Raw genomic sequence first — 11,969 nt, 5'->3', positions numbered from 1 at the left:
CGTTGACGAAAGAGTTCCCGGCCATTTGGCCGACTGAAGTGTCGACGCTGAAGAAATTCCAGTGGGCCTACTCGATGGTCTCATCACGGTACGATACGTGAAACAACGTTGAAAAAACTGTTGGACATTTTACTTATTTAAGTGCTGGTGCATACAGTGCTTTCAAGGTCGCGGATGCACCGGAGCCGACGCTGCTTCCGGTAATTGACATGGCCAACCACTCAGCGGAGAATCCGGCTGCTCATATTGTCAAAACCGACTCGGGTAGCTTCCAGGTGCGCATTTTCTTGTGGCAGATTCAATGCTGTGGTCATGTAGCTCATGTTCGAGTGTTTTGGACAGTTGGTTGCACTGCGTAAAGTTGAGAATGGCGAACCTGTGACGATATCGTATGGAAATCTGTCCAACGCACAGGTAGTTGCTGAATGATTCTGTGTCTAGTCTTCGGATATGCCATTTACAATTAAGTTTCTGTAAATCTCGTAGCTCCTGTGTCGCTACGGCTTCGTGCTGCCTACGCTGGTGCCGTCCGACTCGATTCACATTACGAGTTCCGAGCTGACGAATGCGTTCAAGGCCTTGAACAGCGAATATGAAGATGAGGACGTGGACGACGATGTCCCGCACGTTAGTACTGGCAAAGGCAAAGGAAAGGCTAAAGCAAACCCAGCAAAGCGTCGGAAATTGGCCCACCCAGACAACGATGAGAATGCTCTGTTCTTCTCCTTAAATGGAGACGCCGAGCAAGAGTTCGGACTTGGCGATGCACTGCTGAGCTTCGTGATGGCCTCCAACTTGTCTACTGAGCAACTCTACGATGCTCTGGCCGCAGTTCTCCAAGAGAAGGACAAGCGGTACAGCGATCTACTGTCTGAATCTTCAGAAAAGGCCTCCTCTGAAGTGAATGCCATCCATCAGCTTTGCCAGCATGAACGCCAAGTCTGTCGCCGCATTTTACTTGGACTGATGTCACTAGAAGAAGGTTCGGATTCTAGCGAAGATGAGGATTAAGTTTTCAGTAAATCTATCGTTTTAACTGAACAATGGTAGCATTTTTTTTACTTTGAACTTTAACTGGCATTGATCCTCACATGCATGGTAAGATGTCCGCTATCATATGCCCGAGGGATCCACAGAACCAACGAACCACCAGCTGATATGGGGACACCAACTGCACTCGGGCGCCAGCGATCCAAGTACATGGCCTTAGCTTGGATAGTTTCTCGGTCCATTTTACTGTACCTCCTTCCGGAACTTTGACTTTCGTGTAAACCTCCCCACCCGAGTGGATGACTACCGTCACATCTTTCGTGTCGGTGCTTTCGAAGTATATCCTCATCTTGCCATCCCCTTCCTTCGTCCACGTGCCGTAGCTGCCTTTAAACGCCTCGTCCATCGTCTTGAGGCCCAATGCGTCGTGCAAATTCCCATCGTCAATCTCTCCGACAAACGCAGTGGGGCCACAAGTCGGTTGAATAAATTGTGACAACATCCAGGCAATCCCGGTAGGATCCATGCCACCAAGCACCACTAAGGCCAGATTAGTGGCGTCAAGAGTGTAGTCGTCTTCCGCGAGGGATTGCCCCATATCGGTCGAGTTCGTCTCGACTAATTGGTCGACAATCACTCCGAAAGTCCTGCGGATCAGGTCGCGAGTCTCAAATGCAGCCTCTGTAGATTTGTTTTTCAACAATTCCCGCATACAGTTGTTGGTAGCAGTGGGGATATCCCGCAGAACAATTGGGGTCTGGCTGATTTGGATGCGAATGTCATTAACCGTAGCATCAGGAGTCTTGGTGCGAATGGCGCGAACCGTAGCAATGACATGATCCGTGAGATTTTTCAATTGATACCCGCACGTAGTATTGGAGTCGAGCAAGTCCTGGAGTTCTTCAACGGTTGATTCGTCGGTAGTAGTTTGGATGATGGTGGCGTTGGAGAGAAGCGCTAAGACGTTGGCAGCAGATGAGAAGATCTGGTCGCCATTGACAACGATTTGCTTGACAATATTTTCCACGACAGTGTACACGATGTTGGCAATAATTGTCTTCATGGAAACATCGATTCCCAGACAATTGGCAACAGCGATCGGCAGGTCGAAGATCACGACGTTGGATTGATAAGCGATAGCGAGCATTTCTTCGACCGTTCCTTCTGGCGCTGTCGTGCGTTGGAAGCGGAGATAGTAGATGAGGGACTTCATGACGCCGATAATGTTAGCAGCGCAGAGGAAATTCTGCTTAGCTTTCTTGAACGACGTAAACACAAGGCCAAATATCCCTGCAGTCACTGAGTTAAACACTGCGGACACCACAGACGCCGTCTTTTGGAGAATTTCCCCACTGCAGTCGTCATTTTGAGGGATACACTCTTCGTAGCAGTCGACGGGATACGCTATCGGACACTGCGCAAGACAGCTGATGCCGTTGGCGCTGTATCCTAGAGGGCAGGACTTCTCACTGCCATATAATACCCTCTTCCTGTAGCACGCTGAGTCGGCGGCATCGCCAATGGTAGGCCCCACCCAGTTCCGGATCCGATCGCCATACCATGCAGAGCCCATTACATCAGTTAGGGCTTTAGTTGTCGCGTTAATTCTCGTCCAGATCACACCCAACTGGTGAATTTCGCCCTCTGCACGACCGAAGAAGCCACTAAGCTGGAAACCTTCAGGAGCGGTGATTTTGGACTGGTCAGCGGTCTCTGTTCCTCCAGCGACCCAGCGGTTCTTGTTGGTGCTGAATTTGAGGTAAGAGATCCGTGTACTCAACAGCTTTTTGCCCCAGTGGATTTCCATAGAGTTAACGTACTCCCCCTCCTCGAGAGTGAGTGTACTGTCCGTTCCACTACATCCGCCATGAGAGAAAATCTTCTCGGTTGGTGTTGCCACCCGCAGAATCACAGCAGTGATCCGCTCCTTGGCGTTGATCGTGATCGTGTGGGCGGTTTGGCCGAACTGGACCAGGTTAATATCCGAGAACGCGACGCCTCCGGACCCGCCGAACGCTTCACTAAGCTGGATATCCTCATCCGAGGTTGCACCGTGGACAGCTACGACGAACAGGAGCAGCAACGTCTGCAGCACGGCGAATAGCTGCATGGTTCGCGTCCTCGGAGGAAGTTAAACAATGCGCTTGATCATTTCGTTCGACAGACATCCTGATACATCCAGTCGGTTCGAGTAATGGGAGGAACTTTGAATCTGTAGGACAAGAACCAGGATTTGCAAACTGCACCGACACTTTACGCTGCTAACGTACACCGAGAAGATGGAGGTTTATACTAGTCGCAATACTGCGCAGGCGTCGATGCGAGTTTCGAGTTCGATTCAGCCTTCTAAATTAGCGAGCGACGGGTGCGCCGATTGAATCGGATGAAAAACTTCATCTTGAACAACTTTGCATCAACCACCGCAGTCTGATGGCCACCGGTACATTTCACCATACCTCAAGTGTTCTGCTCACTTCTCAATAGTGGCAAGCATGCCCAGTAGATACTACAGGTGCATACCTCTGTCCGAGAACGGCAACATCAAGCATGGAGATCTTAGAGATTCCAACGTGGACTCCTATGAAGGGATTCAACATTTGATGCTGGTCTGCGATGCCAAACATTCTAGCAAAATACTGGTCATAAACATCAATAATCAACTGATATGTGATGGTGAATGCTGTTGTACCCGCCGTGCTCTCGTGGAGTCCAAAAACACCGCTGACCCCTAGGATAGCCAAGAATTCGTGACATCTTGACGTCTTTACCCGGCACCACAGACATTCTTTTGCCACTACCAAGCTGATCCTACCTTCGCTGCGTCGGCCATAATAAAATCTCTTGAAACTGCAGACATCAAGATAAACAGGCATACAACGTATGCTTTATACTTCAATACAATTGAAGCACTAACTCCGTCGTACCAGATTAAGGAGGTGAATTGATAACGAGATTTGCGGATCCTTTAGGTTGACCCTTGTTCTGATCTTGTGTCGTGACCGCCAGCCCCTCGCCCTCGGAGGGGCACATACAAGAGTACATGTACAGTACCATGTTGACTGCCCCCGTGGACATCTTGGTGCGATAAACGCATTCACGATTCCCACAATTCAATAAGTTCCATGGTCATCATGGCCAATTGGATGCTGGTGAACATACTATCATTCATGTTACTTTTTCTCGACTATGGAGCCGCTTTCTGCTACGAAGACATCATATTGAGCGAGACCTTCGGAGAAGGTACCAAGGGTATCGCGTTTTCGGACATTTCAGGGGTCAAATTAGGGCAAATGTTGAGCTCCGTTACAGTCCGCGGTGATGAACGCGTTGACCAAGTTACCGTGCGAGTGGCATCACCCGATGAGGCAACATGGACTCACGGAGGCTCAGGCGGAACGGACAACATTCTCATTCTCAGTGAAGGTGAATACGTCAACTCGATGGAAATCCACGTGGCCAAGAAACTAGGATCCAAACGGGTTTTCTACTTGAGATTATACACCAACACAGGCAACTCGGTTGGGGCTGGATCGAAGACCGACGAGAGTGCAACGGTGGACGCTCCCGAAGGTTATCAATTCAGCGGGTTTTTCGGTCGTGCAAGGACTGAAGTCTACGAATTGGGCGCAATTTGGACGAGGATAAATGCTTCACATTTGTATCTCACAGACGACATGGGCTCGGAATGGTATGGTAAGAAGATTCGTAACTGGGTGGGCCCCACCGTCGGCGACGCCCTTGACTCAGCTTGCTATCGGAAATCAGAGCCTTTCAGTAGCAGTCAACTCTGTCCGCTTGGGTACAACAAGACCGACACCAATTGTATCGCACAGTGTCCACTGTCTTATCCGATCAAATGTGGGCTGGAATGTATCCCACAAAATGACAATTGTATCCTGGAAATTCTGCAAAAGACGGCGTCGGTGGTATCGGTAGTTTTCAACACTGCAACTGTAGGAGTGTTCGGTGAAGTCAAGGCTGCGTATAAGAAGGCTCATCAGACGTATATGTGCGCTGCGAGTATCATCGGTGTACTCAAATCACTCATTTATTACTTGAGATTCCAGCAAACCACGGCTCCCCAAGGCTCTGTTGAAGAGCTTCTTGCCGTGGCGTACCAGACTGACGTTGTTGTCGTGGATCTACCCATCGCAGTCTGCACTTGTCTCGGTCTTCCGGTTTCGTTTAGCGCACGAGTTACTGGTGTTGTGATCGCAGTAGTGGAGAACATCGTCAAGCAGGCTATCGTCAACGGGGACCAGATTTTATCTTCTGCGACTGACGTGATGACTTTTCTTCGGAATGTCAGCGCACTCAACTCTCCAGATGAATCGACACTAGTCGAAATCCAGGACTTCCTCGACTCCAACACGACCTGTGGATTCCAACTAAAAAGTCTCACGGATCGCATCAGTACTGCCATTGAAAGTATCCGCAACGTAACACCGAGTGCCACAAGCGAAGATATCCGAGTGACAATCAGTAGATCTTCGCTTGTATTAACCGATGTGGCCTCCGTTACCAACAACTGCATGGGTGAAATTCTAGGTAACAAGACCACAGAGGCCTCGTTCCAGACACGAGACTTGCTTCGCAAAACCATGGGGATCATCATTGACCAATTGATAGAGACGAACGCAACAGACATGGGAGTTTCCGTTGCCAAGGATGAAGCTACACTCGAATCCGCAAACCTTGGACTCGTCGTGCTGTCAGGTCTGGATCCGACGGGTATTCTCTGGATGGTCTCCCAGTTTGTCCAGCCTACGTGTGGCCCAACGTCGTTTATCGGAGAGATCGACGACGGTACTCTATTCGACGCATTGGGGTTAACAACCGTGGACGAAGCTTTTGAAGGCAGCTACGGAGCTTGGACCAAGGAGGGCAACGGGATGGTCAACATATTATTCAAAAGTATCGACACGAAAGACGTCAACGTCGTCATCCATTCGGGAGGTAGCAAATATGCAGAGGTGAAAGTGGCTTCCGGCGAGACAGTCACGTGGAATGCCTCAATAGCCGAGCTGCAAGACAAGACGCTGTATCTGGATCGATGGCGGCCAAATTTTATTGGAATTCCAGGGTCAGGTGGAGGATCGCTGGTGCTGTGGGTACCGAGGTCTTCCAAGGGTGGACATTTGGCTCTGAATGTCCGAATCAACGCAAGCTAAGCTATCGCGTTAGAGCTAGAGCTTCCTCTTTACGCTAGTACCAGCGTCTTATCTAACAAACACGAATTTATCTTTTTTTATATCCAAATGTAAAGAAACAATCGCGAAGTCACTCTTGACTCATGTGACGAAAATTCCATGTCAGTCAAAGCATGGTACGCTTCATATATACTGTATCCTCCAGCATTAGACAAAGCTGCAAGAAAACATGGCTATATTGTAGTCGCCGGTCTCACCAAAGTCACGAAAAAAACTCGAAGAGCAAGTTATCCTGTCGAGTATTCCGCTTGAGGACAAGTTGGCACGACACCTATCGTCGAGCCGGATATTCTCACCTACACAGCTGATACTTTGTTTATCGTTCCTTTCAACCAGCAGATCCCGCGACTAGCTCATTCTGCTCACATTTCGCGTTTGTCGACCTGCCATCCTCGCAGCCCACGTTGTTCCTTCAGGGATTATGCCGCACATTGCGGTGCTGCAGGTTTTGACGTTCCTCAGTATCACCACTAGGATAACGATCGCAGATTCCCGCACGAATGAGCGAACTATTATCGATGAGAACATAAGAGACTCAGTCAAGTTTTCGGCGGCTCTCAAGGTTACGCGTTCTCGGATATTTCGTCAATCACTCTCGGACAAACACTCAGTTCCATTACAGCTCGCGGGGAAAAACGAATCGATGCCATATCAACACACGTGGCGACACCGACTGAGGCTACATGGGATCATGGAGGCAATGGCGGAAAGAGATACACTCTAACTCTCGATCCAGGCGAATACATCAACTCAATGGAAATCCACTGGGATAACAAGGGTACCAGTACGCGAGTATTTTACGTGAAATTCACTACAAGCAGGAACTAAAACAAAGAATAGCGCCACAGTGACAGCACCGAAAGGGTTCCAACTTAGCGGGTTCTTCGGTCGAGCATCAGGTGAAGTCGATCAACTTGGAGTTATTTGGACGAGAAGATCGGCAAAACCCGCAAAGCTTACAGACAGGATGAATACAGGTTGGTATGGTAAACGGATTCGCAACTGGGTGGGCTCTACGATCGGAACAAATAGCGACACAGCGTGTTATCGACTCACCGAACCTTTCAATAGCCGTAAAACATGTCCAGCAGGCTATACCAAGAACGGAAATACCAGTCTGGCTCAATGTCCATTGGCATATCCAGTCAAGTGTTTTCTGGAATGTATTCCTCAGAATGACGACTGTACACTGGAGATCACGCAGAAAACTGTGGCTGTTGTAGCCTCAATAGTTAATGTGGTGACGGCTGGTATATTCGGTGCGGTTTTTACGGGTTACAAGAAAGCGAAGGAGAATTTTCTCTGTGCTGCTAATATAGTGGGGGTTATCAGATCCTTGATCTATTACATCCGATTCCAGAAGACGACAGCACCTCAAGGAGCAGTCGAAGAGATGCTCGCAGTGGCGTATCATACTTGTGGATTTACCCGTGGCAGTTTGCCACTGCCTGGGTTTCCCGTCCCGACGAACTTACAATTCAGTGGTGTGGTTATGATGATCGTGGAGGCTATCGTGAAGCAAGCTATTATCATGGCGACGAGATTCTATCCTCTGCACAAAATGTGTATAAACTTCTTCAGAATGCCAGCGTAGTTAACTCTACACACTCCAGTGTGGATACACTGCAAGGTCTCATGGATACCAACTCAACCTGTGGATACCAGCTCAAACGCCTCACAGATCACGTCATTCTTTCAGTAAATAACGTTCGTAACAACTCTCCGGACGCCACGGTAGACGACATTCGAGTCAAAATCAGCAAATCTTCCCTAGTGCTGAAAGTTATCCCCGCTGCTTCGAACAACTGCATGAACGAGTTGCTTTCCTACAAGACACAAAAAGCTGTCTTTAAGACTCGCGATTTATTACGCAAGACGTTTGGAGTGATCGTGGATCAGTTGATCGAGACAGCCACCACAGATTTAGGAAAATCTGTCGCGGAACAGCAGAATATGCTTGAGGTTACGAATATGGGGCTAACGATGCTAGCCGGTCTAGATCCGACACGAATCGTCTGGTTAGCGTCCCAGTTCGTCCAGCCGACTTGTGCACCTACAGCGTTTATCGGTGAAATCGACGATGGCTCGCTGTATGACGCATTGGGCCTAACAACGACCGATGAAGCGTTTGTCGGGAGCTACGGCACGTGGAAGAAGAAAGGAGACGGCATTGTGAATTTTGTGTTCACGAGCAGTGATACGAAGGATGTGACGGTGGTGATTCACTCTGGTGGAGAAAATGTAGCGGAAGTTGATGTAAATGCTGGTGCGACACGACTTGGAATTCGACCGTCGCTAAACTGCAGGACAAGGTGCTGTACCTGGATCGATGGAGACCAAATTTGCTTGGGATATCTGGTTCGGGTGGAGGATCGTTGAAACTGTGGGTTCCAGGGCCTTCGAAAGGAGGTCATCTAACAATGCATGTCCTGGTAAATGGAAGTTAGTGAAGTGACTTGTCGTAAATTCTATGGTAATAAAACGCTGAGTGTTTTTTTTTTAAAGAATAAACAATTCTCCATTGTTAAATATTCTTTACAAAAACAAGAACAGTATCACATCTTGGCAACTTTGAAGTGGAATGCGAAGAACTACAACTTGCAGAAGGCAGTTGACTGCAAGCTGTTCGCAGCGGTCACCACTAGCCGGAGTGCACTGTCACGCCCGCGATCACGCATCGGTTGCAGATCCCGCGTCCTATCCAAGGTATTTTTCTGGTCGTACTTTTCGCCAGAATTGGTGGCAAATTCGCGACGAGAGGAACGTCTCCCACATCATTTTCGCTGATCAACAGCTCTCTGACGAAGCTATCACAAGCACCACGTCAAATTCGTCGACATGCCGTCCTTGCCGATATTCCAGGCTTTCCTGGTCTTCGTCGTGGCTATCAGTGTACTGCATGCAGCTGCAGCTGAAGACATCCAGCTAAGCGAAGCTCTCGGTGGGTCTAATGGAGTCGCGTTCTCAGATATCAACTCGGTCAAGTTTGGGCAAGTGGCGAGCTCTCTCACAATCCGTGCCGGCGACCGGGTTGACGCAGTGACGCTCCAAGTTGCAAGTCCCTCTGAGTTGACGCTAAACCATGGCGGTTCAGGAGGAACAGACAATACACTTACACTTGAAGACGGCGAGTATGTCACCTCAATGGAGATCCATTGGGCCAAGAAGGGGACGAGCACGAGAGTTTTCTATCTTAAATTTGTCACTAGTGAAGATAATTCAGTCTCTGGGGGAACCACAACCGAAAACAACACAACTGTGGTTGCACCCGAAGGTTTCCAACTCAGCGGATTCTTTGGTCGGGCTGAAGGTGCAATCGACCAATTGGGGGTTATCTGGACGAGAATTGATGCTAAACCTACAGCGCTTACGGATAGCATGGGCTCCGACTGGTACGGCAACAGAATCCGGAACTGGGTAGGCCCCACAATTGGCGAAGCTAGTGACAGTGCGTGCTACAGGAAGACTGAACCTTTTGACAGTGAGAAAACCTGTCCACTGGGTTATGCAAAGGACAAAAGCAACTGCATCACTCAATGTCCAATGTCATACCCCGTGGTGTGTTATCTGGAATGTATCCCGCAAAATGACGATTGTTCACTCGAGATTTTCACGAAAGCTGCTTCAGTAGTCGCGGCGGTGTTCAATACTGCGACTGCAGGAGTATTCAACGCCATTTTCTCCCAGTACAAGAGCGCTAAGCAGAATTTCCTGTGCGCATCGAATATCATTGGCGTTTTGAAGTCTCTGATCTACTACCTTCGCTACACTCAAACAACAGCGCCCGCGGGAGATGTCGAGGAAATGTTGGCAGTAGCTTACCAATCGGATGTGGTGCTCTTCGATCTGCCGATTACTGTGTGCAATTGCCTTGGCATTCCAGTCCCAGCAAGTGTCAAGTTCTCCGACACTGTTCTTACCATTGTGGAGACTATCGTGAAGCAAGCTATCACCAACGGAGACCAAATTTTGTCTTCAGCTACAAACGTCTTGGCTCTTCTTACAAACACAAGAGTGACAAATTCCACAGCGTCAACGACAGTTGAAGAACTACAAGATCTCATCGATTCCAACTCGACTTGCGGTTATCAACTCAAGAACTTGACAGACCACGTTATTTTCTCAGTTAACGAGATTCGCAACGCAACGCCAAGCATTACTGCCAATGATATCCGCGTCGTCATCAGCAAGTCTTCGATTGTGTTAAACGACATTCCGACAGCTACCAACAACTGTATGGGCGAATTGCTGTCCACCAAGACTTCAAAAACGGCGTTCCAGACGCGAGATTTGCTTCGGAAAACTTTCGGAGTTATTATCGATCAGCTCATAGAGACAACTACGACTGACTTGGGAGCTTCCGTTAAGGAGAGTGACTACATGGTGGAGGTGGCAAACATGGGACTTACCGTTCTAGGTGGACTGGACCCTACCGGTATTGCCTATATGGCGTCTCAATTCGTGCAGCCAACTTGTGGCCCGACTTCTTTTATTGGTGACATTGACGACGGGACGCTGTACGACGCGCTAGGACTGTCGACAGTGGATGAAGCGTTCGAAGGCAGCTACGGAACATGGACAAAGGAAGGTGATGGTGTCATGAACCTTATCTTCGAGAGCACAGATACCAAGGATGTTACAGTTGTCATTCACTCGGGAGGTGACAAATTTGCCAATGTAGAGGTGAATGCAGGCGAGAATGTGACGTGGAAATCGACGCTTTCGGCGTTACAAGGCACAGTCTTGTACCTGGATCGCTGGCGATCGAATACTATTGGGATTCCTGGATCAGGAGGTGGATCATTAGTACTTTGGATCCCCCATGCATCTCAGGGCGGACACTTGACCATGCACGTCCGTATCAATGCAGCTAGTCACAATTAGTGACTCACAATGTCGATATACCCTTACTCGGCCTAATTTAGCAGAGTAATTTTCGTTTTCTGAGTAACTTTTGAGTTGTTTCGCGAAAATTAACAACGAAAGTAAAACGATATTATAACATGATTGTGTATATTTTCTCACGTGACTGGTACATGTATCAAGCCGGAGTTCAATGCACATGTCTTATGCACTTGGCACGAGTCTCACCACGATCCTTTGGCCTATCCTGAACCAGAGGATGCATGCAATGCCGGTGCTACCCGCTATCACTGATGTCAGTATACTTTTCGGCGTCTTGTGGCCAAGCTGAGGTCTTAATTAACCGCAGCGATGCCGCGCCGAACGGTGCTCCAGGGCGTGGCGCTCCTGTTTGCCATCGCCGCATACGGGGCGAGCGTCATAGAGGCTGCCGCCACCCACACATATTTGGACGAAGACATCCAGCTCAGCGAAGTTTACGGCGGCCCACATGGCGATGCGTTCTCGGACATGTCGTCAATCAAACTAGGACAAACACTCAGCTCTATCACAGTGCGAGGTGCTGCACGGATAGACGCCGTCTCGACACACGTTGCGACGCCAGTTGAAGCGACTTGGGACCATGGAGGCCGTGGCGGGACAGCAACTACGTTAGTGCTCGATACAGACGAGTACATCAACTCAATGGAGATTCACTGGGGCAAGAAGAAATCCCATATTCGAGTCTTTTATCTAAAATTCACTACGAGTGACGGTGATTCCATATCCGCAGGGACGAAAACAGAAAACAGCGCGATAGTGAAAGCTCCGAAAGGTTTCCAACTCAGCGGATTTTTCGGTCGAGCAGCGGCAGAAGTGGATCAACTTGGAGTCATTTGGACGCGGAGATCAGCAAAGGCGACGAAC

The 11,969-nt window shown here is 49.0% G+C and overlaps 6 protein-coding genes across 6 annotated transcripts in view; 5 read left to right on the top strand and 1 right to left on the bottom strand.

The window, feature by feature from the left end:
* The window catches only part of PPTG_10831 (hypothetical protein), a gene marked incomplete at its 5' end in the record, with an annotated part of 4,154 nt that extends 3,107 nt beyond the window's left edge, over window positions 1-1,047 (top strand). Inside the window, 4 exons of the mRNA XM_008906292.1 lie at window positions 15-88; window positions 158-275; window positions 343-414; window positions 487-1,047. Of these exons, the coding sequence (XP_008904540.1) occupies window positions 15-88; window positions 158-275; window positions 343-414; window positions 487-1,011 (789 nt within the window). The 3' untranslated portion in view covers window positions 1,012-1,047. The remainder of the gene's footprint in view (window positions 1-14; window positions 89-157; window positions 276-342; window positions 415-486) is intronic.
* Window positions 1,024-3,232, bottom strand: PPTG_10830 (hypothetical protein). Its single transcript, XM_008906291.1, has one exon. It carries the CDS (start codon window positions 3,098-3,100, stop codon window positions 1,088-1,090), a length of 2,013 nt encoding a protein of 670 aa, XP_008904539.1. The 5' UTR covers window positions 3,101-3,232; the 3' UTR covers window positions 1,024-1,087.
* An 889-nt stretch (window positions 3,233-4,121) lies between these two features.
* On the top strand, window positions 4,122-6,161 carry PPTG_10829 (hypothetical protein; the record flags this gene model as incomplete). Its single annotated transcript, XM_008906290.1, has 1 exon — window positions 4,122-6,161. One exon carries the CDS (start codon window positions 4,122-4,124, stop codon window positions 6,159-6,161), a length of 2,040 nt encoding a protein of 679 aa, XP_008904538.1.
* A 1,006-nt stretch (window positions 6,162-7,167) lies between these two features.
* PPTG_10828 (hypothetical protein) lies at window positions 7,168-8,714 on the top strand (the record flags this gene model as incomplete). Its single annotated transcript, XM_008906289.1, has 2 exons — window positions 7,168-7,763; window positions 7,790-8,714. The coding sequence occupies 2 exons, from the start codon at window positions 7,168-7,170 to the stop codon at window positions 8,577-8,579; spliced, it is 1,386 nt and encodes a 461-aa protein (XP_008904537.1). The 3' UTR covers window positions 8,580-8,714.
* Window positions 8,715-8,739: 25 nt separating this feature from the next.
* PPTG_10827 (hypothetical protein) lies at window positions 8,740-11,192 on the top strand. The gene has a single exon (XM_008906288.1). The coding sequence runs from the start codon at window positions 9,039-9,041 to the stop codon at window positions 11,082-11,084; it is 2,046 nt and encodes a 681-aa protein (XP_008904536.1). The 5' UTR covers window positions 8,740-9,038; the 3' UTR covers window positions 11,085-11,192.
* Window positions 11,193-11,414: 222 nt separating this feature from the next.
* Window positions 11,415-11,862, top strand: PPTG_10826 (hypothetical protein; the record flags this gene model as incomplete). Its single annotated transcript, XM_008906287.1, has 2 exons — window positions 11,415-11,817; window positions 11,855-11,862. The coding sequence occupies 2 exons, from the start codon at window positions 11,415-11,417 to the stop codon at window positions 11,860-11,862; spliced, it is 411 nt and encodes a 136-aa protein (XP_008904535.1).
* Between the last annotated feature and the right edge of the window lie 107 nt (window positions 11,863-11,969).

Source organism: Phytophthora parasitica (assembly GCF_000247585.1).
Source record: "Phytophthora parasitica INRA-310 unplaced genomic scaffold supercont2.23, whole genome shotgun sequence".
In the NCBI taxonomy this organism is placed as follows: domain Eukaryota; phylum Oomycota; class Peronosporomycetes; order Peronosporales; family Peronosporaceae; genus Phytophthora; species Phytophthora nicotianae.
The sequence above is the reverse complement of the archived record's forward strand: the minus strand, read 5'-3'. Positions and strand labels throughout refer to the sequence as shown.

Bases quoted from the DNA above. Each gene is read 5' to 3' on its own strand.
- PPTG_10830 (XM_008906291.1), bottom strand. From the start codon at position 3,100: ATGCAGCTATTCGCCGTGCTGCAGACGTTGCTGCTCCTGTTCGTCGTA.
- PPTG_10827 (XM_008906288.1), top strand. From the start codon at position 9,039: ATGCCGTCCTTGCCGATATTCCAGGCTTTCCTGGTCTTCGTCGTGGCT.